We start from the raw sequence: 25,834 nt of genomic DNA, 5'->3' as shown, positions 1-25,834 counted from the left end.
TTTGCTAGGAAAGGGGTTGGGCAGGGAATCGGTAGAGTCAGCTGAACGGAGACTCCATCTTGGTATCAAAAGTCCTTGAACATTTTGTATTTGTTGAAGGAGGGAATTGACCTTGCAGAGCAAGTGGAGATATGGCAATGGCTAACAGTGGAGGAAAGACTCCGGGCTGGGGGTGGGGAATATCCTTGATTTCAAAGTTGATTCTTGATGTTATCCAGCTAAAACAGTTGCACAGCCGTTGGACTTGAAAGAATCGAGATGAGGATCATGTTAGAGGGAATGATAGCGAGTGTAAAAGTTTTTATGGGGGCAGAGGCATCAAAAGTGGAGGTGAAAGTGTTTGAGCTGCTTAACAATTGCAGCTGAATGGAAGGTCAAAAGTAAGTTTTGAAAGTGCCATTATGAGCAGCTTGGAACGTTTTCTTCAATTGCGAACGTGGCAGGAAGTACAGAATTACACATTCTTTCCCTGTACGGTTATGCAGCCACTTATAAAGTCTACTAAGTTTTCTCCTCTTCATCTCTGTTGTGTTCTCTCTTTTTCTCTCCTCCCATGGCCCTATGCCATGTACCACTCTGAAATAAGGTGGGTGACTTTCTTCAGCTGACACAAGTTGGGGTGACGCAATTAATGGCAGTTCTCTGGAATGCAAGACAGAAGCCACTTTTAATTTAAACTTGCGAAATGGATCACAGAGCATTTATTTTTATTTTAAGTACATAAATTGCATTGATTGTACTGTGTATTGTAACCATAATGTAAAAATGCTTGAAAAATATAATTGTGTTACCAATGCGCGCTCTTTTGATTTGTGTTCTTCCAGCCTATTCCCAGTTGGAAAATCATATCACACCATCAAACTATTTAGCGAATACAGAATACAAACAGACTCTTCCTCCATCATCACCAGGCAGATACTCACCAATTACCAAAGTCATCGGTGATGATGAAATGACCAGGTAAAATTTCATTAATTTATAATGCATTTTCTATTTGCTCAATGACTGACATAAAACAGAAAATCTTCCTTTCCTGTTAATCTTTGCTCCAGTAAAAACATAATTTTAACAAGCACTTTCTCTCTCCCCAAAAGGGAGCAGTTTGTCCCCATTTTCGAGTTAGTCTCATTATAAGGGAAGTATAGGCTTTGAAGAAAAGCTGTAATGTGCAAAACACTCCCAGTAGTTGTTTCTAAGCATGTATTCACTTTTACTTTGTTTGGACATGAAACAAGATTCTGAGTGAATGCCCATTGATGAGCAGAAAATAGTAGACCGAATACGTGGGCTCTTACAGCCCATAATCAGTATATTTTGTATGTAAAGACATGGCACTGGATTCTTCGCACCCTCGCGGCAAAATATCAGCTGGCGCGAGGGCGGAGAATCCATTTTCCCGCAAGAACGCGGGACCGGCGCGGTTCACCAATTCTGCGGCCCCGAAAAGCGGCGTACTCGGAGGGGGGAGGGGTTGGGGGGGTGGTACCCTGCGCCGCCTGGGGCCATTGCCAGAAGCCTGCTCCGTCCCCGACCGGCCAAAGTCCCGACGGCGTGGAACTAATGTGCTCCAACCGGTCGGCATACTCGCATGGCGGATGCGGTCTCACTCTGCGGCCGCCTTGGTCGGGGGCGGGCGGAACGCAGGCCAGGGGGGCCTTATAGGCGGCCGGGGAATGTTCGTGAGGGGGTTGAAGGTCAGGGGCGCAGCTAATCGGGAGGTCTCCTTTATGGGTCTAGCTCCGCTGCCACTATGCGCGTGCACGGCCTCCGACCCAGAGGTGCGGGGGGGCCCATATCTGCAGCATAAACTGCGAGATCTACTCCGGGTCCTTGCTAGCCCCCTGCAGGGCTGGGAATTCGTGTCCGTTGGATCCAGGATTTTCAGGCGTAAAACTACAGTTTTGAGGCTGTCATGGGGACGTAGTCCCAATAATGGAGAATCTAGCCCATGTTTTTTTTCTTACTCAGAATGTGTATTGCAATTAAATAATTCAGCAGTAAGCTTTCTTGAGTTTAAAATAAAGGAAGGTTGTTCATTCTTGTACAGCTGCCCAGAATTAACGTAACATCACATACTCGCTCTTGTGCAAACTAGTTTACGCTGGATACAGCTAAAGATAGTGCACTTTACAGATTACAATTAATTCATTCACTGATTTATGATTTTCGGTTTCCCGTGCGCCGGCCTTGTTGAATAGATGAGATTTAAATTTATAGTGAAGGTCTTGTAAGGCAAAGGCTTCGCAACAGGTTGAGGTTTCTTGTAATTAAATATCCGGGAGTTTGGTTCTCAGTTATACATTGAAACTGAAACAGGTAAAGTACCCTGGCTGCATGATGACTTGCCCCTAGTTTGAGTCTGGGTTTCAGACTGGCTGCAAAACTTAATGCTTCTGGTGTAATAAGCGTATAGTCACTGAGAACCCTTTCAATCACATGACTTCCGGGTTACCACTTCTGAAGCCCACTTAGCCTGCTTTGGATTGGAGGAGGACATTGTAGCACAATGGGAAGTTGATTGCGGTCATTTATTTTGATTTTTCTTTGTGTCCAGTATGAAACATGGAGACAGGCAGGCTGGAACCCCCCCTCTTATTTTACATTTGTAATCCCAACCTGAAATAGTGAACAAAATCACTTGCAGGGTAAATAATCATCTACCTTCAAAAACAAAAGTGGCAAATCCCTCCTAGTCTCTTGTATAACCAAAAGTGCTGGAAAAAAGAATCAACAGACCTGGCAACATCTGTGGCAGGCGAAACTGAAGTGGAACATTGAAAAAGAATCATACTGACTTGAAACTTTATCTCTGTTCCTCTCCTCACAGGTGCTGCTAGATCTGCTCAGTCTTGGCAGAATTTTCTGCTTTTATTTCACATTTCAAGCATCCACGGTATTTTGCTTTTATTACACTTGTAAAATATCTATCTCTCTACCAGATCTGTAGGCCGCAGAGTAGATAGCGCCCATCTGCCCTTATCATCCAGTCCAGTTCTTCATTGACTACCTCAAACTTCTTCTCTGTTGCCAAATTTTCAGTATTCCAGGATCATCTGGGAGTCTAGTACAATTTTGAGCCCCTCAAGACGAACTGTTTCCTTTTATTGTCCCTCTAATCTCACTTCATGTAAGTATTACGAGTTTATAGTTTTAGCTGTCTCAAGTTAATCCACTGGGCTGTTTTAGCTGGCTAACATTGGCCCAGTCTGAGCATGGACTCACTCATTTTACTTTAGGAACTCTTTCAACCATCACAATTCTCCTAATCTCCAGGGTTTGTTAGATAATAATAATAATCACTTATTGTTACAAGTAGGCTTCAATTAAGTTACTGTGAAAAGCCCCCAGTCGCCACATTCTGGCGCCTGCTCGGGAAGGCTGGTAGGGGAATTGAACCTGCGCTGCTGCCTTGCATTAAAACCCAGCTGTTTAGTCCAGTCCTCCTAGCTTCAGAATCCTTCTCAAAACCTGCCTCAGACCATTCCTTAAGTAGTTTTTTCTAATCCCACTTAGTTTTGGTTCTTCCGCTTCCCCCTCTCTGTGAAGTTCTCTGGAAAATATTCTATGCTAAGAGAGCTTTATAATTATCACTGCATATGATTATATGTCTGTTTTATTCATATCCGGCTGCTCTATGTAAGTTGTTGTATTCCAAAGCCTGTTGATCATTAATTCAAGTACATTTAATCTATTTGCACCATGTTTACAACATTTGCTCGTGAAACCAATGGAGTAGATTTTTGTCTTCACTGCCTGAGCAGTAATCTGTTGTGATGCATCAGTAGCCTTCTGTAGAACCTGCCTGATTCTCATTCCATTAATTTCACTCTAATGAATATCAGGTGGATTCTTTAAAATGTGGGAGGCTTTTTCTGTCATATTATTATCTAGACAGAAAAGACAAATATTTTTACTGTGCAACTTCAAGGTTAACCACATGAGCCCCGTAGAAAAAGAGACTTGCATACATACAGCATCATGACCTCTGAATACCCCAAAGAGCTTTACAGAAAATGAAGCACTTTTGAAATATAGGAAACGTGGGTGTGAAATCAGAGTTAGTTAATTTGATCTTTATTTTGTGGTAAGTAGCTGACAGTTACCTTTATCCCAAGAGGAATAATATTTTCAGTTTACATTACTGTGCCCTTTTATATGCTTCAAATTGCCATAAACCTTCCTGTTGAGTTAACAATTGTGCTTCAAAACCACCGTGAAGTTGATCTGTCACAGCTGCAGCATGTGGGGCTCCTGGATGCCATTGTAATCCAGGGCAAACATGTCTACAGTAAATGTTTGGGGTTTGTGGAGCATCAGCTCAGCATCATTGAGCTGGAGGCTGAACTATTAACACTGCAGTGTATTGGGGGGGGGGGGGGGGGGGGGGGAAGAGGAGTGACCTAGACACTTTGTACCAGGAGACAGTCACATCCCTTAGGATAAGGTTCTCAATTTGGTCAGGAACAGAAGGGCATGACTGCAGTGAGGCAGGTAAGGGAATCCAGAGGGTAGGCGTGCAACCTTTGCAATTGTCCAACAGGTTTTGAGGTTCTTTCAACTCGTTTCAATGAGAGTGGGGCTACAGAGTGCAGGAGCTGATGGCCATGGCTGCCTGGTACAGGAAGCCATTCAAGGTGGAGGGTTTGCAAAAAAGAATATAGTGGTAGGAGGGAACAGTATAATGAGGGGCTGGCACTGTTCACTGTAACAAAGAGCAAGAATCCAATCGTGCTCGGTGCCAGGGTTCGCAACATTTGTTCAGGCTGGAAAGGATCCAATTGTCGCGATCAATGTAAGTACCAACAACGTAAGCAACACAAGAAATTAAGATTTTGCTTAGTCAGTATGAAGAGCTAGGCACCAAATTGAGAAGCAGAACATCAAAGATAATAATCTCTGAAATATCACCTGAGCTAAATGCTAATTGCCAAATTGGGAGAGGCGGTGTCGTAGTGGTATTGTTACTGGACTAGTAAACCAGAGACTCAGAGTAATGCTCTGGGGATCCAGATTCGAGTCCTGCCACTAGAGATGGTGAAATTTGAATTCAATAAAAATCTGGAATTAAAGTCTAATGATGACCATGAAACCATTAGCGATTGTCGTTAAAAACCCCTCTGGTTCACTGATGTCTTTTAGGGTGGGAAAACTACCGTCCTTACCTGGTCTGGCCTACGTGTGACTCCAAACCCACAGCAATGCGGTTGCCTCTTAACCGCCCTCTTGAGGGCAATTAGGGATGGGCAATAAATGCTGGCGCAACCTGCCCCCCCCAAACTACCTACCCTGGTGACTTACTTACCCTTTTGGATACTAAGGGGCAATTTAGCATAGCCAATCCACCTAACATGCACGGGGAGAATGTGCAAACTCCAAACCATCACTCAAGGTCAAAGTCAAACCTGGGTCCTTGGTGCTGTGAGGCAGCAGTGCTGACCACTGTGCCACTATGCAGCCCAGAAATATGAATGCCAGTGGGAGAAGTGGGTTCTGGTTCATGGGGGAAGTGATGGCTTTACCGTTGGGTCAGTCTGCACCTGAGCCATGCTGCAACCAGAGTTCGAGCAAGCCACATAACTAGGGAGGTAGAGAGGATTTTAAATTAAATCATGGGAACAATTTGGGAAGATGTGGCAAATCAAAGAGTCATGACCAGGCAAGACAGAAAGATATCAATATAGGAAAGGATAATCAGACCTTCACAGGAAGGGATATTGAGTAAATCAACAGATGAGGCTTAAGGTTACAAAAATAATGAAAGGACAAAACTAGTTTTAAGTTTCCAAAATGTCCTAGATTCGGGGAAGGTCTCATTAGATTGACAAATAGCAAATTTAACTCCTTGATTCAAAAAGAGAGAGACAGAAAATAGGCAATCACAGGCCAGTTATCTTGAGATCTGTCATTGGAAAATGTTAGAAACTATTATTAAAGACATTATACCAAAGCATTCTGATGAATTCAAAGTAATCGGGCAGAATCATTCTGGTTTTGTGAGAGGGAACTCGTGCTTAACCAATTTATTGAACTTCTTTGAAGAAATAAGGTGTGCTATGGATAAAGGGGATTGGTGGACATACTTTGCTTAGATTTCCAGTAGGCATTTGATAAGATGCCACATCAAAGGTTATTGCAGAAAATAAAAGCTCATGGTCTAGGGGGGTAACATATTAGCATGGATAAAATGTTGGCTAGGAAACAGATTGGGCATGAATGGATCATTATCTGGTTGGCAGGAGATAACAAGTGATGTGTCACGGGGATTAGTGCTGGGGCCTCAACCCCTTTACAATTTAAAGAATGACTTGGACGAAGGGACTGAAACTATGGTTGATAAATTTGCTGGTGACACAAAGGTAGGAAAGTAAGCTGTGAAGAGCTCGTGAAGAGGCTGCAAAGGAATATGGATCGGTGAAGTGAGTAGGAAAATGGAGTGTAATGTGGGAAAATATGAAATTGTCCATTTTGATCGGAAGAATAAAAAGCATATTATCTAAATGGTGAGAGATTGCAGGGAGATCTATGTCCCAGTGCAAAAGTTTAATATGCATGTACAACAAACAATTAGGAAGGCTAATGTCATGTATTGCAAGGGGGGTTAATTCAAATGTAAGGAGGTTATGTATGCTTCAGTTATACAGTAAGAAGTCTTACAACACCAGGTTAAAGTCCAACAGGTTTGTTTCAAACACGAGCTTTCGGAGCACGGCTCCTTCTTCAGGTGAAAGGAGCCGTGCTCCGAAAGCTCGTGTTTGAAACAAACCTGTTGGACTTTAACCTGGTGTTGTAAGACTTCTTACTGTGCTCACCCCAGTCCAACGCCGGCATCTCCACATCATCAGTTATACAGGGCATTAGTGAGACCACATCTGGAATACTGTGTATAGTATTGGTCTCCTTATTTATGGAAGGATGTAAATGCATTGAAAGCAGTTCAGAGAAGATTTACTAGTTGTCTTTTGAGGAAAGGTTGGACTGGCTCAGCTTGTAGCTACTGGAGTTGAGCAGAGTAAGAGGAAACTTGATTGAAATGTATAAGATCCTGAGGGGTCTTGACAGGTTAGTCATGGAAAGGATGTTTCCCCTTGTTGGGAACTGGAGGGTCACTGCCTAAAAATAAGGATCCACGGACACTAATCCCCCCCCCCCCCCCCACCCCCGGGTTGCTGCTGCTATTGACCCAGTTACCTATCTCTGAGCCAGGAAGTCCAGAAAAGGCTGCCATCGTTTATAGAACCCTTGTATTGATCCTCTCGGGGAAAATGTGACCTTTTCCAATTTTATAAAACCCGCCATGTCACTGATCCAGGTCTCCACGCTTGGGGCCTTGCATCCTTCCATTGTAACAGAATCCTTCGACGGGCTACTAGGGACGCAAAGGCCAAGACACCGGCCTCTTTCGCCTCCTGCACTCCCGGCTCTACCGCAACTCCAAAAATCGTGAGTCCCCACCCTGGTTTGACCCTGGATCCAACCACCCTCGACACCGTCCCCGCCACCCCCTTCCAGAATTCTTCCAGTGCTGGGCATGCCCAGAACATATGGGCGTGGTTCGCAGGACTCCCCGAACATCTGGTGCACCTGTCCTCACCCCCGAAGAACCTACTCATCCTAGTCCCGGACATGTGGGCCCGGTGCAGCACCTTAAATTGGATGAGACTAAGCCTCGCACCTGAGGAGGAAGAGTTGACTCTCTCCAAGGCCTCCGCCCAAGTCCCGTCCTCTATCTGCTCCCCGAGTTCCTCCTCCCATTTAGCCTTCAGCTCCTCCACTGACGACTCCTCCACCTCCTGCATTACCTTATAGATGTCAGACACCTTCCCCTCTCCTACCCACACCCCCGAAAGCACTCTGTCCATCGTCCCCTGCGAGGGCAGCAAAGGGAATCCCTCTACCTGTCGCCTAGCAAATGCCTTTACCTGCAGGTATCTGAACATGTTCCCCTGGGGAAGGCCAAATTTATCTTCCAGTTCCCCCAGGCCCGCAAACCTCCCGCCAATAAACAGGTCCCTCAATTTGCTGATGCCTGCCCTTTGCCACCCCCTGAATCCCCCATCCGTGTTCCCCGGGATGAACCGATGGTTGCCACCCAGTGGAGCCTCCATCGAGCCCCCTGTTTCCCCCCGATGCCGTCTCCACTGTCCCCAGATTCTTAGGGTCGCCACCACCACCGGGCTTGTGGTAATGAGGTGGATAGATTCTTGATAAGCAAGGTGGTGATAGGTTATCAGGGGTAGATGGGATGCAGGTTTGAGGTTGCTATCAGATCAGCCATGATCGTATTGAATGGCAGAGCAACCTTGAGAGGCCAAGTGGCCTACTCTTAATTGTATGTTCATAAGCTTAAAATTTGGCGATATAAAATGATGTCCCCAGTAAAGACATTTGTTTGTGGTCATTTGAGCCAAAGGCTTCTGTTGAGTGATATCTGCCCTGCATATGCTGAAATGGAAAGCTTTAATCAGAAATTGAATGCCCCTCGTGTCACCCCCTTTGATCATCTGCAGTTCCTGCTTAGTGTGTGGGCCCTTTATAAAGCACCTAAGGACACCTTGCTATCTTAACAAAGTTATTTATGGCTGTTCTCAAGCAGGTGTCAGAAGCCTCTGTATTCCTGTGAAATGGAACTGAGAATTAGTTCTGGAACTATTTGCTTATTGGAATATTGAATTTGCCTTTCATCTCTAGCTTTAATGATTAAAATTAATCAATTTTAATAAAAGATGTACAGATTTTCTATCAAAAGGAGACCTTTAGAAAATATGATTTAATATTTAACTGGGAATAAAATGTAAATTTATTCCCTGTTCAAAGCTCCCTGATTTCTCATTGTTCTCGTGTCATCCAATGAAGTAATCTGTGCCCCAGTCTCCTTGCTGCATTTCTATTTAAAATGATCTAGTAGCAAATAACAGGAAGCAACAGTTCAAACCTCTGTGGAGTCATCCATCTTCTGCCTCTGTTTTATATTAAGCTAATATTTTCAGGTTGAAATTGTACTTTGGGTGTATATTTTCTGTGCCACAAAAGTGCTTTTTATGAGGGAGGAAGGAAAAGCCCATAAACATTCTCTGTTTTTACAATCACCGTTTAATTTACTCAGAATCCTGACATTCTCTGTCTAAGAGACACAAGTTCCTCTTTATTTTCCTCCCTCCCTCTTATGGAGAAGCACCAACCTTACATTCAGTAACTTGAATTGCTGCACCAAAGGCTGACATTGTCGTTGGAGGATCACCGGGCTAGGTCCATGTCCATCCTTAAACGCTGCAACATTGTAGACTGGCCATCGAACCGACAACTTTCTGATGTTGGTCCTGCTGAGCAGTTTGTCCCTGTATTAGTGGATGTTGTCCATTTTTCATTGGCTAGGCAAGCAAAATATTGTGGATAAAACAAGTTATTGTGGATGCTGGGAATGTGAAATAAAAACAGAAAATACTGGAAAAAGCCATCAGGTCTGGCAGCGACTGTAGAGCGAGTAGCAGCGTTCCTGTTTCAAGTCCATAAGACTCGAGTGCTGTTGTCACCTTGTTTGTGTGAGGTAGGCAGAAGGATAGTTTCCTCTCATGTGATGGAAACCATTCCAAGCACCCCAAAAGTGAACTGACTGGACCAGGTGACACTTTTACCACACAGCTGATAACTGACCTTCGGTCCCACTGGCAGGCTGGAGGGGGTTACTATAGTATACGTTTCAGGGAGTGTAACCTTAGCGGGGTCCTTACTGTGGATCCTACGACGTTTTCATGGCATCAAGTCGAACATGGGCAAGGAATCGCCATCTCTACCACCTTGTGCCTCCTTCAGCTGGTGAATCCATACTCCCCCATTTTAATCACCACTTGAAAGGAAGCACTAAGGATACCAAGGGCACAAAATGTACTCTGGATGGTGGACTGCAATGCCCATTACCAAGTGTGGCCCTGTAGCCCTACTATGACCAAACTGACTGAATCCTGAAGGATATAGCTACAGGACTGGACTTGCAACAGGTGCCTCGAGAACCAACAGAAGGAAAAACCTATTTGACCTCATCCTTACCAATCTACCTGTTGCAGATGCATTGGAATGACTGCCTCCCAGCACTCCCTTTCAGACTGAAAGCACCACTTCATGTTGCTTGGTATTAACAGCTCAAATTGTGACCGTGGCTATCTAAGTCAGACCATTGACCACACATTGAACTTCTACCCTGAGAATTGCATTCCTGGTAACATCACAACCATTCACACTGTGTCAGTTGAAACCTTGAATGGATTGTTAACCTTCATGCCGAACTATAACTGCTTTCCAAAGCATATGACAAATTTTTTTAAACTTAAAAATGGGCATCCACATCCAGTTGTGTGTGGACAGCAAAGAGAGGAGGAGGCTCATCCTCCATATTGGCAGAGCCCAGTGCCAATGATGAGGCTGAAGGCGTTGCAACCATCTTTGGTTGGAAGTGCCAAGTGGACTATCGATCTCCGCCTTCTCTTGATGGCTGCTGCATCACAGATGCCCATTTTTAACCAATTCCATTCATTCCTCCTGATACCACGATGCTTACATAGAAATGACCTGCTCGCTGATGCTCAGTTTGGGTTCCACCAGGACCACTCTGCACCAGGCCTCATTACCACCTTGGTCCAAACATTGATTTAAAAGAGCTGCATTCCAGAGGTGAGATTTCAAGAATCTCAGCGTGGCATCAAGAAGCCCTAGAAAAAACACATAATCAATGAGAATCGAGGCAACTTCTCCAATGGCATAAGTTATTATAGAGGAAGATGGTTGTGGTTGCTAGAAGCCAGTCATCTCGACCTCGGGGGAATATCTGCTGTTGTGTAGTGTACCCAATCATCTTCAGCTACTTTACCAGTGACCTTCTGTCATCAAGGCACTGGCGAGGGTGTTTTCTGATTGAAATGTTCCGTTTGAAACTCTTCAGATAATGCTGCATGCAAGCACAGACTGTTTCAGGACCTGGACAGCATTCAGACTTGAGTCTACCAAGTGGCCTGTCTGGCTGTGACCATCACAACAGGAGAGAATCTAGACATCTCCCCTGACATTTGTCGAATTCTCCATCAGCATCTTGGGGTCCCACTGATCAAAAACTTAACTGGACCAGTCAAATCAATTCTGTCACTGCAAGAATTGGTCAGAGACTGGGTATTCTGTGATGAGTAACTCACTGCATTACTCAAAACCTTCTGCCATCTACAAAGCAAAAATTAGGAATGTAGTGGAATACTGTACACTTGTTTGATTCATTGCAGCTCTTAGTATTCAAGAAACTCAACATCGTCATCCAGGATGAAGCAACCTGTTTGATTGGCACACTGTACAGTACCTTAACATTCACTCTCCTCCAGCAACACATTTACTACAGTGTGTACCATCTACATCATTCACTGCAGCAACTTGTGAAGCTGCGTTTAACAGCATCTTCCAAACCTGCATGAAAGGACAAGGGCACAGGCACACGTGAACATCATCTGTGTGTCATACACCGTTGTGACTTCAAAATATGCTACTGTTCCTTCATTGGAATTGGGTTAAAATCCTGGAACTCCTTACTAGTTACATTGAGGGACTACAACTGCAGCAGTTCAAGAAAACTGCTCACGTCCACCTTCTCGAACACTCCTGGAATGGGCAACAAATCCTAATCTTGCCACATCCCATGAACTATAATTTTTTTTAAAATCAAATGCAGTGGGTGGCACAGTGGTTAGCACTGCTGCCTCACGGCGCTGAGGATCCAGGTTTAATCCCAGTCCCGAGTCATTGTCTGTGTGGCGTTTGCACATTCTCCCCGTGTTTGCGTGGGTCTCGCCCCCACAGCCCAAAGATGTGCAGGCTAGGTGGATTGGCTGTGCTAAATTGCCCCTTCAATTTGGGAAAAAAAGAATTGGGTACATTAAATTTATAAAAGAACAAAAAAAATCAAGTGCAGCATTCATTGCATTTTAGCACCATGGGAACCCACTGCCATTCTGTCCTTCCCACCATTCCATTCTACAATATGAAAACATGCACTTCATGGAAAGGCAAAGTGTGTTTCAACAGACACTTGGGAGCTCGAGTTTTCAATTACTTGACAAGTGTAAGCAAGGGAGCTTTGGATTTTAAATGTGGGTCTACAAGAGGAAAGAAGTAATTAATTTATATAAAGAATTTGTTAGATCACAGTTAGATTATTCTATGCAAGTGCCCCATTTTTAGAGCCCCATTTTTAGAAAGGATATTCTGTGAAGCATAGCTTTACCGGGATGCTATCTGGGATGGGAGACTAGAGATGCAGAAAGCAATTTGAGATATTACAACTACAGCAGCTGGAGGATACAACGCTGGGAGAAGGCAGAATGGAGATTCTAAAATAATGACAGTTTCTGATCTAATAAGGAAAGACTTTCTCCTAGTTTGGTATTCAGTCGGGAGAAGTCATCAATTTAAAATGATCAAAAAGCAAAGATTAATTTATTTGCATAGACAGTTGTTAGAGTTTGAATGCTCAATCCCAGGACAAGGTTAAGGCAGAATCCTCTGCCTCTTTTAAGTATAAGTTAAATAAATATTTAAAGCAGATGAAATTGCAGCTGTGTGGGGACAGAGCAGGACAATGGCCTTAGTTTTAGAGAGCTGCCATAATAGATCAAATGAGCTCCTTCTGTGCTTGAACCATCCAGTATTCTGTTGAGGTTGCAAAATAACTTGGTTTCCGAATTAACTAGAATATCTATTAAATCTATCCATCACCCTAAAATTTGTTACATTAATATTCCAATTCCATACCCAGTTGCAGAGGAGATTTGCTTGTGTGGGCGTATGTTTATTTAATTGGCAACAGGATATTCATTTTTGTAAGACATTTGGCTTGGAGTTAACAATGAATATTCTAGAACAAAGTAGTCTAGATCCACAGGGGTGTAGAAAAATATCGTGCATTATATAAGCCATATAAATTATAAGAATGAATAATTTTGAAACAGTATGAAGTAAGTTTTCTCTACTTGTAGGCGGAAAAGTGAAATTTCAAAATATATTAATTAATTTCATCACTCTGTTATATTGAAATATTGTGACAATTTTTTCCAAAATTGCATGCTGCCTTTAATTCTGAAAATTCAGATATGTTTGGGAGAGTCCTGAAACATAGATAATTATAATTACATTTTTACACTTGTTTTAATCTGTTATGTTCTGTTCCTGCTAAGACACTTGGTGATACCTTTCGATCTGTGAATCTGGACTTGGTGTTTAAATAAAATGCCTTGCTAACTTGATATTGATTCCATACTTGGATCAGTGCCAGGGTTGAGAGAGTCCCAAGATGTTGGTTATGAGTAGGGCGTTACATAGATAATGTTGAAATGTCTTGGGTTTATTTCATAAACATAAGCAACACTAACTGCCTTCTCCCCATAACCCCTGATGCCCCTATTAATCAAGGATCGATTGATCTTTGTCTTAAAGACACTCTGTAACTGGCCTCCGCAGCCTTCTGCAACGAAGAGTTCCACAGATTCACCATCCTCTGGCTGAAGATATTCCTCCTCATTTCAGAATGTGTAAACTTCACATGGGCAGTGATCCGGGGCCAGGCTCAAACCCGGTCCTCAGCGCAGTGAAGCAGCAATGTTAACCACTGTGCATCTTCGTTTTAAAGGATCGTCCCTTCAGTCTGAGGCTGTGCCCTCGGGTTCTAGTTTTTTCTCCTAGTGGAAATATGTCCACTCTATCTAGGCCTCTCCATATCCCGCAAGTTTCAATGAGATTTCCCCCTCATCCTTCTAAACTTCAATGAGTACAGATACAGAGTCCTCAACCGTTCCTCATCTGACGAGCTCTTCATTCAGGGATCATCCTCTGGACCCTTTCCAAGGCCAGCACATCCTTCCTTAGTATAGAGCCCAAAGCTGCTCACAATAATCAATAAATAGGGTCTGACCAGAGCCTTGTACAGCCTTAGAAGTACATCCCTGCTCTTGTATTCTAGTCCCCTCAGCATTAATGTTAACGTTGCATTTGCTTTCCTAACTGCCGACTGAACGTGCATGTTAACCTTGAGGGAATCCTGTGGCATCTTTATCTAACATATCTATCAATCTTAGTCTTGAACATTTCAACTGATCCAGCATTCGCAATCCTCTGGAGGAGTGAGTTCTTGATTTCCACTACTCTTGGCGCTTATTGACTCATAATGTAGACAGAGCCCCTAATGCAAAGAATAATGCCACCCGTTGGCCATGAAGAGCTTCAGCTGCTTCGTTCTGTGTCCAACCTGTGTCAACTGAGTGCACTTTCTCAGTTTGACTGCAGTAAGGCCATCTAGCAGTTCTTTTTCTAAAAAATAAATTTAGAGTACCTAATCTTTTTTTTTCCAATTAAGAGGCAATTTAGCGTGGCCAAATCACCTACTCTGCACATCTTTTTGGGTTGTGGGGGTGAGACCCACACTGACATGGGGAGAATGTGAAAACTCCACATGGACAGTGACCCAGTGCCGGGATCGAACCCGAGTCCTCGGTGCCCTGAGTCAGCAGCGCTAACCACTGCACCACCATGCTGCTCTCATCTAGCAGTTCTTGACATGAAGTGTTGGAATTTGTTTTATGGACGATGGGACTGACATCTGCCTTGAATGTGGAGGAAGTGCTTAGAATGGGTAGCTTTTTGGATGTAGTCCTAACTTAGAATACAACTGGATGAAACACACTTCTTTTCAAGTCGCTGAACACATTAAGCAGTTGTACAGTGAACAGGCTGTTTAAAAATGTATCAAGGAAAACTATTGACCTAGATAAATTTAGTTTTGGAAGTGTTCATGTATTGCCAGATTTGATTTGTTGTCATTTATCGGGTTCTCTCTGCCTCCAGGTCCCAGCTGGAAGGTCGTTGCTATGGTTCATTAATATTCTAGGATTCCGATTTTATTTTATTAATGCTGTTGGATTTTTAAAAATGAGATAATTAATCTTTGCTTGTAATTGCTTTGTAAAGAGGCTTCAGTGCTTTCTGTAGTAATTGAGAGCATGACCAGTACAGTTCAGCTTCTGTATCATTTTCTATTTTAGTACTGATCATTGAAAATATGTTGAATGTTATCCATTGATGTGATTCATATATATTTAGCTATCTTTAATTCAGATTATACTGATTGGGATGTAGCACTGCACCTGCACTGTTTATACTTGACTTTTTCAGTAAACCAGAACTAGTAACCACACTTAAATGGTCAATATTTAATTCTTTGGCCTATCATTCTAACCTACTCAAAGGGAGATGTCCCAGGTGCCCTCATTACCATGTAATATATGCAGATGCCTGTTATTTTCCACGTTTGTTTATAATGTCGGGCACTAGAAAGGCAATTAATCACGATACACAATATGATAATGGAGGAATGTTCACAAATGGATATGGTTATGATGCTGGTCCATTTTGTGAGATCTCAAACCTATCTATTTATTCACTTTCACTATATTCCTCCATACAGCAACACATCCAAATTGTTCTCAAGTGCTGTTGCTTGGTTTGAAACTTTGCTGTGGTAAGCACTTTGCCTTGATCAGTTTTATACTTGGTTAGTTGTAGCACACTCGCCTCTTGAGTCAGATGGTTGTGGGCTCGCCGGCACTCCAGTGCAGTACTGGGGGAGTGCTGCAATGTTTGGATGAGACATTAAATTGAGACCAAATCTGCTCCATCAGGTGATATAAACATCCCATGACACCATTTTGAAGAAGAGCAGGTCGGTTATCAATGGTTGTCTGCCTGATCGATGAATGTTGATCGCCAAAAAATCTGATTAACGGATGCTTATCACACTGCTGTATGTGGGAACTGGCAGTCCAAAGTCCCACAGTCCAAAGCTGTGTAAATTAGGTGGATTGGCCATGGTAAATTGCCCTTGGTGTCCAAAAAGATTAGGTGGGGTTACGGGGTTATAGGGATAGGGTGTAGGCGTGGACTTGGGTGCTCTTTTCAAGGGCTGGTGCTGACTCGATGGGCCGAATGGCCTCCTTCTGCACTGTAAATTCTATGAAAGCATTGTAAGAGGTAGGTATTTAAACTTAAAGACGGGAAGGGAGGTGGAGAAGTGTAGGGAGGGCAGATGAAAGCATGACCACCAATAGCGAAGTAATTAGAATTGGGAATGCACAAAAGATCAGCTTTCGAGAAACAAAGATATCACGGAAAGTTATGAAGTTGGAGGAGAATACAGAGATGGGGAAGGGTGAGACTGTGTAGGGATTTGAAAAAGAGGACGAGAATTTTAAAATCAAGACGTTCCTTAATTGGAAATCAGTGAAGTATTAACTTCCTAGTTGATTTGTCTTTACTATTTCTGTTCTTCTTTCCCTTCCGTACCAAAAAAATATTCAGTATCCTGGCCTTGAGCCCTGTTCTGCTGAGAGGGCAGTACAGCATAAAAGATCCATTGAGCTGATATCACACCATCATTGATCGTCAATCATCTACTCGCATGTGTAGCCAGCTCTGCAAAACAGCACTTGTCCTGAAAAGCAACAGTAGCAGCACTGTCATAAATAGTTATACAAAATGGGTGGTGAATTATAGACATGTTCAAATCTCTGTCATTATTGGACTTGGTATTCACATCTCATCATGAATGAATGTATACAAACTTCCCTTTCACTGTTAGCTTTGGTATAACAGTTCCATTGAAAATCTCTCCGCAACTGTTTAATCTCAGGCAGAGCCACTTTGTCCCTGTTGGAGTAATGCGCTCTTTTTTTATATACTGGATGACATAATGGAAAAATGTAGTTGTCATGTACAGTGTGATGACCTTGGATCCCCAATGACTCAAATAGTCCTGATGCTTAACAACGCTCTCCTTTTTCCTATAGGTGCAACATGTGATTTGATTATTCTTGAGGGGGTTAGGGATTATGAAGTCAAGGGCACTGTTGAGCATAGTTTCGACCAGTTGTTATTCTTCGGAGCTGCAAATCAAATGAAAATGAGCTGCTCTTGTAGTGGCTACTTGACAAACTGCTGTGTTTTTATTTATTTAAAGTTCCTGTGGAAGAAGATTTTTTTTTTTTTGCCTTTTCAATTTTTCTGTGTTCAGCTAGGACTGTGATCCAGCATCCATTTATTACAGAAACAAAATATTGAGGCTGCTGGCTATCTGAAATAACAGAAAATGCTGAAAATGCGCAAAATGTCGGGCAGTTTCTGTGGAGATGATTTAATGGGCACAATTTAACACCCAAAAAACAGCTGCCAAGAAATGTCCCGCTATCAAATGAGGTAATTATTTTCACCTTGACGAGGAACGTCCAGCTGACGTTGCACGGAAGCGCGTCAGTGCAGGAAGAGACCAGGGCGCCGGTTTTAAATGCCACCCCGATTTCCCGACCCTCCTTGGACTCCCCACCAGGGTCTCCGGATGCCCCTCCCAATGCCCCAACTTACCTCTTAGTGGGTCCGCAAACCCCACCTCACCTCATCAGGGAGCACAGTGGCACAGTAGTTAGCACTGCTGCCTCTCAGCTCCAGGGTCCCGGGTTCAATTCCTGTCTCAGGTGCCTGTCTATGCGGAGTTTGCATTTTCTCCCCGTGTCTGCGTGGGTTTTCCCCAGGTGCTCCGGTTTCCTCCCACAGTCCAAAGATGTGCAGGTTAGGTGGATTTGCCGTGCTAAATTGTCCCTTAATGTCCAACGGTTAGGTGGTTTTGCTGGGTGACGGGGAGAGGGTGGAGGCGTGGGCTTAATAGGATGCTCTTTCCAAGGGCCGCTGTACATATGATGAGCCAAATGTAATGGGCACTGTAAAATCTATGATCTATGACCTCGTTGGGACAGGGCACGGGCAACCTGTAATCCGGGTGACTGGGCAGGGTGGCCTGGGCAGTGGTGGCGCTCCAGATGGCCTTGGCCGGGGTACCCTGGCCAAGAGCCACAATACACCTGGTAAATGTTTGTGTGGACCAGTGCAATGGTGCCATGGCGGACGTTCATTACTGGGACTCGGGAGAATCGGGCACTGACATATTTAAATTAGCTGAATAGATCACTTAAATATGTAAATAGGCGAGATCCAGATCATGCGTCTTGCGAGATCTCAGTAGATCGCGCAAGGCGTTCCGAGCATCTCAAATATTGCGAGATGCCTCGAGACTTAATGGCCTAATCACGTCACCAAGTCGGGCACAACAATGCTGTAAGATTGCACATGATGTTTCAGGTCAGTGAGATTTCAGTGGGACAGATCTGATGACAAACGCTCACCTGAAACGTTAGCTCTAGTTCTCTGTCCACAGATGCTGCTTAATCCATTTCTTATTACTTGGTAGGGGTGTGTTTTTAGCATCTTCAGAAGTAACCTATTTAGTTTGACTGCAGCAGCAATCTACATTTTTTCCTGCGGGGGTGAGGAAAGAGCAGAATGTCTCTTGAATGCTTCCGTTCAAAGGGCTTACATATCCTATTGCAGCTAGGAGAGATGCCTTTCTTTTCGTGCTGTTCCTGTAGCAGAATATTGTGCTGGGAAATTAAAGGTGCTGTGATGTTGGAGCAATTCAGCGTGCTCGCTTTGTCATTTTTAATTCATTCTATAATAATGAACAGACACTACAATCAAACCCAAAACTCTTGTGGGTAAATGTGTGAAACATAAACTCAAAATTTCCAATCAGAACCAGGACCCCGGTGTCTTTTCTATCTATTCAAGGGATGTGGGTGTTGCTGGCTAGGCCGACGGTCATTGCCCATTCCTAATTGCCCTTGGGAAGGTAATGGTGGTGGTGAGGCCTTTGTTAACCGCTGCAATCCGTGTGGTGTTGGTGCACACACTATGCTGTTATGGAGGGAGTTCCAGGATTTTGACCCATGAAGGAACAGCGATATAAATCCAAATTAGGATGGTGAGTGGCTTGGGGGATCTTCCAGGTAGTGGTGTTCCCATGCATTTGCTGCCCTTATCATCCTAGGTGATAAGGTCACTAATTTGGAAGCTTCTGTTAAAGGGGCCTTGGTGAGTTTCAGCAGTGCATCTTATAAATGGTACACCCTGGTGGAGTGAGTAAATGTTTGCAGATGGGGTGACGTACAAGCGGGTTGCTTTGTCCCGTATAGTGTTGATCTTCGAGTGTTGTCGGGCAGCACGGTAGCACAAGTGGATAGCACTGTGGCTTCACAGCGCCAGGGTCCCAGGTTCGATTCCCCGCTGGGACACTGTCTGCGGAGTCTGCACGTTCTCCCCGTGTCTGGGTGGGTTTCCTCCGGATGCTCCGGTTTCCTCTCACAGGTTAGGTTAGGTGGATTGGCCATGATGAATTGCCCTTAGTTACCAAAAAGGTTAGGAGGGGTTATTGGGTTACAGGTATAGGGTGGAAGTGACAGCTTAAGTGGGTCGTTGCAGACTCAATGGGCTGAATGACCTCCTTCTGCACAGTATGTTCTATGAACTTGATGAGTGGAGAATATTCCATCACACTCCTGACTTGTGGCTTGTAGATTGTGAGCGGGCTTTGGGGAATCGAGAGTTACTTGTCGCAGAATTCCCAGCCTCTGATCTGCTCTTGTAGCTGTTATATTTACGTGGCTAGTCCATTTGAGCTCAATGATAACCCCCCGGGTGTGAGGCGAACTATGATCAGACAGTAAAGTAACATTTCCCTGCATATGCTGAAAGCACTCTGCCCTCCAATGGAGGATTCTGCAGAACTCCCTCAGCGCAGGAATACTCTCAGAAAGTAGTGATGAGAATCTGTGCATTTGTCCCGACCACTTTTTAAGGCACTAGCTGCTCTGAGGGCTGTCAGGTCTGGGAGTCGGGTGGATGGTGGAGGCTAGTCAGATTGGGGTGGGTGAGTTAGGTACAGTCGAGTCAGGAGGGGTTGTCATGCCAGGGAGTCAGGTGGTGGGAGTTAGTTTTTTTTATATAAATGTTTTTATTGGGGTTTTTTTGAACAAGGTATAATTACTGTTATGTACACAGAATAAGAAACACATATATATGAAATGGAATAACTGGTGGGGTATTATACACCAGCTCGACAGCGGCATCTCTGCACATCTGGCAAAATTACTCACCCCACATAAATAGGCGACTGCCTGCGGGGGGGGGGGGGGGGGGCAAGCACACCTTTGGGTGCCGGGGAGAAAATCACAGTGTGCGATATTTGGCTGTGCTGTGTGTTGCTGTCGCTTGCCCTTCCCGGACGGATCTCGCTGCCGTCCCACGCTTGCCCCCGCTTCTGCCGCTCCTCCCGTCCTCCATCTCCAGTTTCCTCGTTCCCCGCTCCTGGAGATGTCATCCACGTTTTGGCATCCCGTGTCCTCCCTCCGGCTCCCGCTTCCCTGCCCCCTGCCGGCCCTCCTCTCTCCCCCCCCCCCCCCCCCACCCTCCACGGTTCGCCTCCCTCTCCCCAGGTTTAGCGCTCTCATCCCCTCCCCCCACCCCCTGTGGTTCGCCCCTCCCTCCTCAGGTTTAGCCGCCCCCCCCATTCCCTCCCAGTCCATCTCTCCCCTCCATGCCCCGGCTACCTGCCCCCGACTCCTGACCATTTTCCCCTGATTCTTGGCCACCCGGCTATTCTTCCTCTTGTTCGTTGGCCACAAACAGGAGCAATTGCATGAATGTCTCCCACGTTCTGTGGAAGCCGTCGTCTGACCCTCGGATGGCGAATTTGATTTTCTCCATTTGGAGAGATTCCGAGAGGTCGGACAGCCAGTCTGCAGCTCTGGGTGGTGCTGCTAACCGCCAGCCAAACAGGATTCTACGGCGGGCGATCAGGGAGGCAAAGGCAAGGGCGTCCGCCCTCCTCCCCAGGAATAGATCTGGCTGGTCTGAAACCCCGAAGACCGCCACTATCGGGCATGGCTCCACCCTCACCCCCACCACTTTAAACATAGCCTCTAAGAAGGCTGTCCAGTACTCCACAAGTCTGGGGAAAGACCAGAACATGTGGGCGTGGTTGGCCGGGCCTCTCTGGCACCGTTCACATCTGTTCTCCACCTCCGCGAAGAACCTGCTCATATGGGTTCTTGTTAAGTGGGCTGAGCCTTGTGCACGTGGCGGTGGAGTTGACCCTTGGTGGGAGTTAGTTGAGTCGAGAGGAGTGTCAGATGGTAGGGACTAGTCAGGTCGGGTCAAGTGTTATGTGGGTTATGAGAGGTTGCCGGGTCGGGAAGGCGAGTAGTGGGGACTAATCAGATTGGCTGAGGGGTAAGGAAGGCATCAGGTGATGCAAGCTAGTCAAGTCGAGGGGTGGTAGTTGTATACTTATCAAAGAGCTAGATTAGGACTTTTCTCTCTAACATTTCCTGAGATCTAATAAGGGAAGTATCACAGAACTGTCCAAAGTCTCCCTCTATAACTCCGTGATGGAGACTCTTTCAGAGGGTCTTGGGGAGCAGGGAAATTGCCCTTCTGTCAGTGATTGGGACGTCTGCATGCTCCCAAAGCACATTTTGGGGAGTGTGTCCAGTCTCCCAGTGACCTAGAAATTGGAAGATCTGGGCCATAGTTTCCTTCCAACCTAGAGCACAAATGTTGCATTAGAGGGACATGCAGGTAATCTATTTAGAGACATTTTTGGATGAATGTTAATATCACAAGCATTTGGTGTTACAGACGCCTGAGGGCAGCAAGGTGGCATAGTGGTCAGCACTGCTGCCTCACACACTGAGGATCCAGGTTCGATCCCGGCCCTGGGTCACTCTCTGGTGCAGTTTGCACATTCTTCCGTGTCTACCACAAAAGATGTGCAGGGTAGGTGGGTTGGCCAAGCTAAATTGCCCCTTAATTGGAACAAAATAATTGAGTGCTCTAAAAAAAAATGTTTTTAAAGTTACAGATGCCTGGTCAGCCTCAACAATAGGTAAGGTACTGAACCAGGTGCATAATGTTTTTAATTTTTAATGCGGTGTGGAAAAAGTTGATTTGTTTCAGAAGTGATACTATACAAAATAGGGCTTGGTTATTTTATAAACAAACTTTATTTAAAAAAAAAAAGAAAAGAAAACTATTTAAACTTTTACTTCAGTTCTAACACTAGCAGATTACATGTTGGTTCTGAACCTTTACACACTAGTTCCCATTCAACAACACTGTAACAGAACATGCAGCTCTGTGCTGCTTTCACAGGCAATATTTGTATTTATGAGGCAATTTTCCTTGCAGTAGTGACATTTGTTCTGAATCCTTTTACAAAGCCTGCTTTGGTGGCAACTTTCATGGCACCTCTGCTCGGTTTTCAAAGCCTTGTCCTATAACTGTTCAATAAAACATTTCTGCCTCCCTCTCTCTAAGCTCCTCCCCACCCCTCAAACAAAGATTCTAAGACTTGAATCCCTTATCGTTATCTTGGCTGAGTGGCTGCTCTCGTTTATACAAAACAACAGACTGTGCCATTCATACACAACTAACCTTCCCACGGCAGACAAGTAGGTAATCAGACTCTGTGATGGGTTGATAGCTGGTCAAACAAATTGTCCTGAATTACAATGAATCTTGAGTGGATCATCCTGGCGGAACCGGAGAATCATCGGTATTCTCACTAACTGGATTAAGTCTCAATAGGACACGGTAACTTGGGCTGTGGGCATATCCTGCTAACTCTGCTGCCAGCAGTCTTTTTAACCCCCTAAATTGCCTGCTACATCTTGGACCCTATTTCTGGACCCAAGTTCCTAATATCTCACCATCGTGACAATGCCCAAGATGGTGCTACATGGTAAATAATGCCCTATGTTTTCTATGAGGAAGTACATAGCTTCGACTACCCCACTTAGGAGCATGCAGGTGGCGGAAAGCGTCATAGATAGGAGTTAGAGAAATGGTGACACCCAAAGTGCAGACAGGCAGATGGGTGACCGCTGAAGAGGACAAGCGGGCAATGCAGGAATTCCCTGTGGCTGTCCCACTCTCTTAACGGGTATACTGTTTTGGATACAGTTGGCGGGAGATGGCCTACCAGGGGAAAATGACAGCAGCCAGAACAGTGGCTCCACAACTGGGCCTGTTGCTCGGCAGGGGAGGGCAAAGTGCAGGAGAGCGATAGTTAGAGGGGACTCTATAGTAAGGGGCACAGATAGATGCTTCTGTGGATGTGAAAGAGACATTACCCTGTTTGCTCAAACGCAGTGGTTTGAAGTGTATTTATTTCAACACCAGAAGTTTAGCGTGTAAGGCGGATGAACTTGGAGCGCTTATTAGTACTTGGAATTATGATGATGTGGCTATCACAGAAACATGATTAAAGGAAGGGCAAGATTGGCAGCTGAAAGCTGGAGGATATAGATGCTTCAGGAGACATAGAGGGGGATGTAAAAGGGGTGGGGGAGTAGTATTAGTGGTTAAGGAGAATATTATAGCCGTACTGCAGGAGGATACCTCGGAGGGCTCATACAATGAGGCTATCTGGGTAAAGCTCAGGGACAGGAAGGGGGTAATCACAATGTCGGGGGTTTATTACAGGCCCCCAAACTGCCAGCAAGAGATAGAGGAGCAAATAGGTAGAGAAATTTTGGATCGGTGCAAAGATGCAAAAGTAACAGGGTTGTTGAGGTAGTGGATTTTAATTTCCCCTATATTCATAGAATCATAGAATTTACAGTGCAGAAGACCGCCATTCGGCCCATCCAGTCTGCACCAGCCCTTACATGGCTGTCCTACTGAAGCCCATGTATCTACCCTATCCCCATAACCCAGTAGCCCCACCCAACACTAAGGGCAATTTTGGACACTAAGGGCAATTTAGCATCGCCAATCCACCTAACTCGCACATATTTGGACTGTGGGAGGAAAGTGGAGCACCCGGAGGAAACCCACAGAGACACAGGGAGAACGTGCAGACTCCGCACAGACAGTGACCCAGTCGGGAATCGAACCTGGTACCCTGGAGCCGTGAAGCAACTGTGCTAATCACTATGCTACCGTGCTGCCCATATTGACTGGGACTCACTTAGTGCTACTGGCTTGGATGGGGCAGAGTTTGTAAGGTGTATCCAGGAAGGCTTCTTAATGCAATATGTAGAGGCAGTACTGGATCTAGTATTGGGGGATGAGCCTGGACAGGTGGTCGGGGTTTCAGTAGGGGATATTTTGGGAATAGTGACCACAATTCCGTACATTTTACGGTACTTTTGGACAGGGATGAGGGTAACCCTCGCGTTAAGGTACTAAACTGGGGAAAGGCAAATTACGATAACATTAGACAGGAATTGAAGAATTTGGATGGGTGCAGCTGTTGGATGGTAAATCAACATCAGAATGTGGGAGTCTTTCAAGTGACAGTTGATTAGGATTTAGGAAAGTAATGTTTCTAAGCCAACAAAGGATAAGTATGGGAAGTTTAGGGAGCCTTGGATAACGAGGGATATTGTGAACCTAGTCAGAAAGAAAAAGGAGACTTTTGTATGGTCTGGAAGGGTGGGGACAGTCAAAACCCTTGAGTATAAAGAAAGTAGGAAGGTACTGAAGCGGGAAATTAGGAAGGGTCATGAAAAGTCCTTGGTTCTTGGGATTAATGTGAATCCCAAAGCTTTTTTTATTCATATGTAAAAAGCAAGAGGGTGGCCAGGGAAAGGATTGGACCACTTAAGGACAGTGGGGAGAATCTATATGTTGAGCCAGAGGAAAAGGAAATGGGCAAGGTACTAATTGAGTACTTTGCATCAGTGTTCACCAAAGAAAGGGACTTTGTGGAAGATGATTCTTGGGTAGGGTGTATTTTTATTCTCCTTTTTCACATTTTCTCCCAAATCTACACCCAACGTAAAAACAATAATCAGTAATGAATGTAATGTCAATCCCCATATCAATAACAACAATCCCATCCTCCCACCAACCCCCAAACAACTGCCCGCATGTTAACATAAACAAATGACAAAAAGGGATGAGAAATCGGACATAGTCTCCATTAACCCATACTGTCCTTCTCCCAACCCTCCCAGCCCCCCCCCCCCCCCCCCCCCCCCCCCCCAATGTTCGATGTAATCCAATTCTCGACAGTGCATAATGAATAACGCCCATAAATTGTAGAACCCTTCCATCCTTCCCCTCAGTTCAAATTTGACCTTTTCAAGCGTCAAGAATTCCAGCAGGTCCCCCCGCCACGCCAGGGCACACCTCTCCACTCTAACAGGATCCGCCTTCGGACGATCAATGAGGCAAAGGCTAAAACATCTGCCTCCCCGCCCGTTTCCAACCCTGGCTGGTCCGACACCCCGAATATGGCCTCCTGAGGGCCCGGGTCCAGTTTCACATGCACCACTTTGGAGATTACCCTAAAAACCTCCCTCCAGTAATTCTCCAGCTTTGGACAGGACCAAAACATCTGAACGTGGTTTGCCGGGCCCTCTCCCCCAACGTTCACACACATCTTCTACCCCCTCAACGAGCCGGCTCATCCTTATAAGGTGTGCTCTCTGTACACAATCTGGGTCATGTTAACATTAAAAAAGAGGTCTTGGGTCTTTTAAAATATATCAAGGTAGGTAAGTCTCCTGGGCCGGATGGGATTTCCCCTAGAATACTGAGGGAAACAAGGGAGGAAATTGCTGTGGACTTGACTGACATCTTTATATTCTCATTGGCTACAGGTGAGATCCTAGAGCACTGAGCAATAGCTAATGTGAAAGCGCTGTTTAAGAAAGGTAGCAGAAATAATCAAGGAAACTATAGGCTGGTGAGCCTCACGTCTGTAGTAGATAAATTAGAGTAATAGAGAGAATTCTCAGGGACTGGATTTATACCTACTTGGAAACAAATGGACTCAATAGCGATAGACAGCATGGCCTTCAGTAAAGCCCTTGACAAAGCAGATTGGTACAAAAGGTGAAGTCACACGGGATCAGAGGTGAGG

At 44.9% G+C, this 25,834-nt stretch overlaps 1 protein-coding gene across 39 annotated transcripts in view; it reads left to right on the top strand.

Moving 5' to 3' along the window:
* LOC119976166 (disks large homolog 1) overlaps nt 1-25,834 on the top strand; it is a 426,844-nt gene that overhangs the window by 306,249 nt on the left and 94,761 nt on the right. For all 39 annotated transcript variants that reach the window (XM_038816405.1, XM_038816435.1, XM_038816400.1 and 36 more), the window contains one exon: nt 825-960. In XM_038816405.1, coding sequence (XP_038672333.1) covers nt 825-960 — 136 coding nt within the window. The remainder of the gene's footprint in view (nt 1-824; nt 961-25,834) is intronic.

Source organism: Scyliorhinus canicula, chromosome 13 (assembly GCF_902713615.1).
Source record: "Scyliorhinus canicula chromosome 13, sScyCan1.1, whole genome shotgun sequence".
Lineage (NCBI taxonomy): Eukaryota > Metazoa > Chordata > Chondrichthyes > Carcharhiniformes > Scyliorhinidae > Scyliorhinus > Scyliorhinus canicula.
This window is presented reverse-complemented; position numbering and strand designations above follow the sequence as displayed.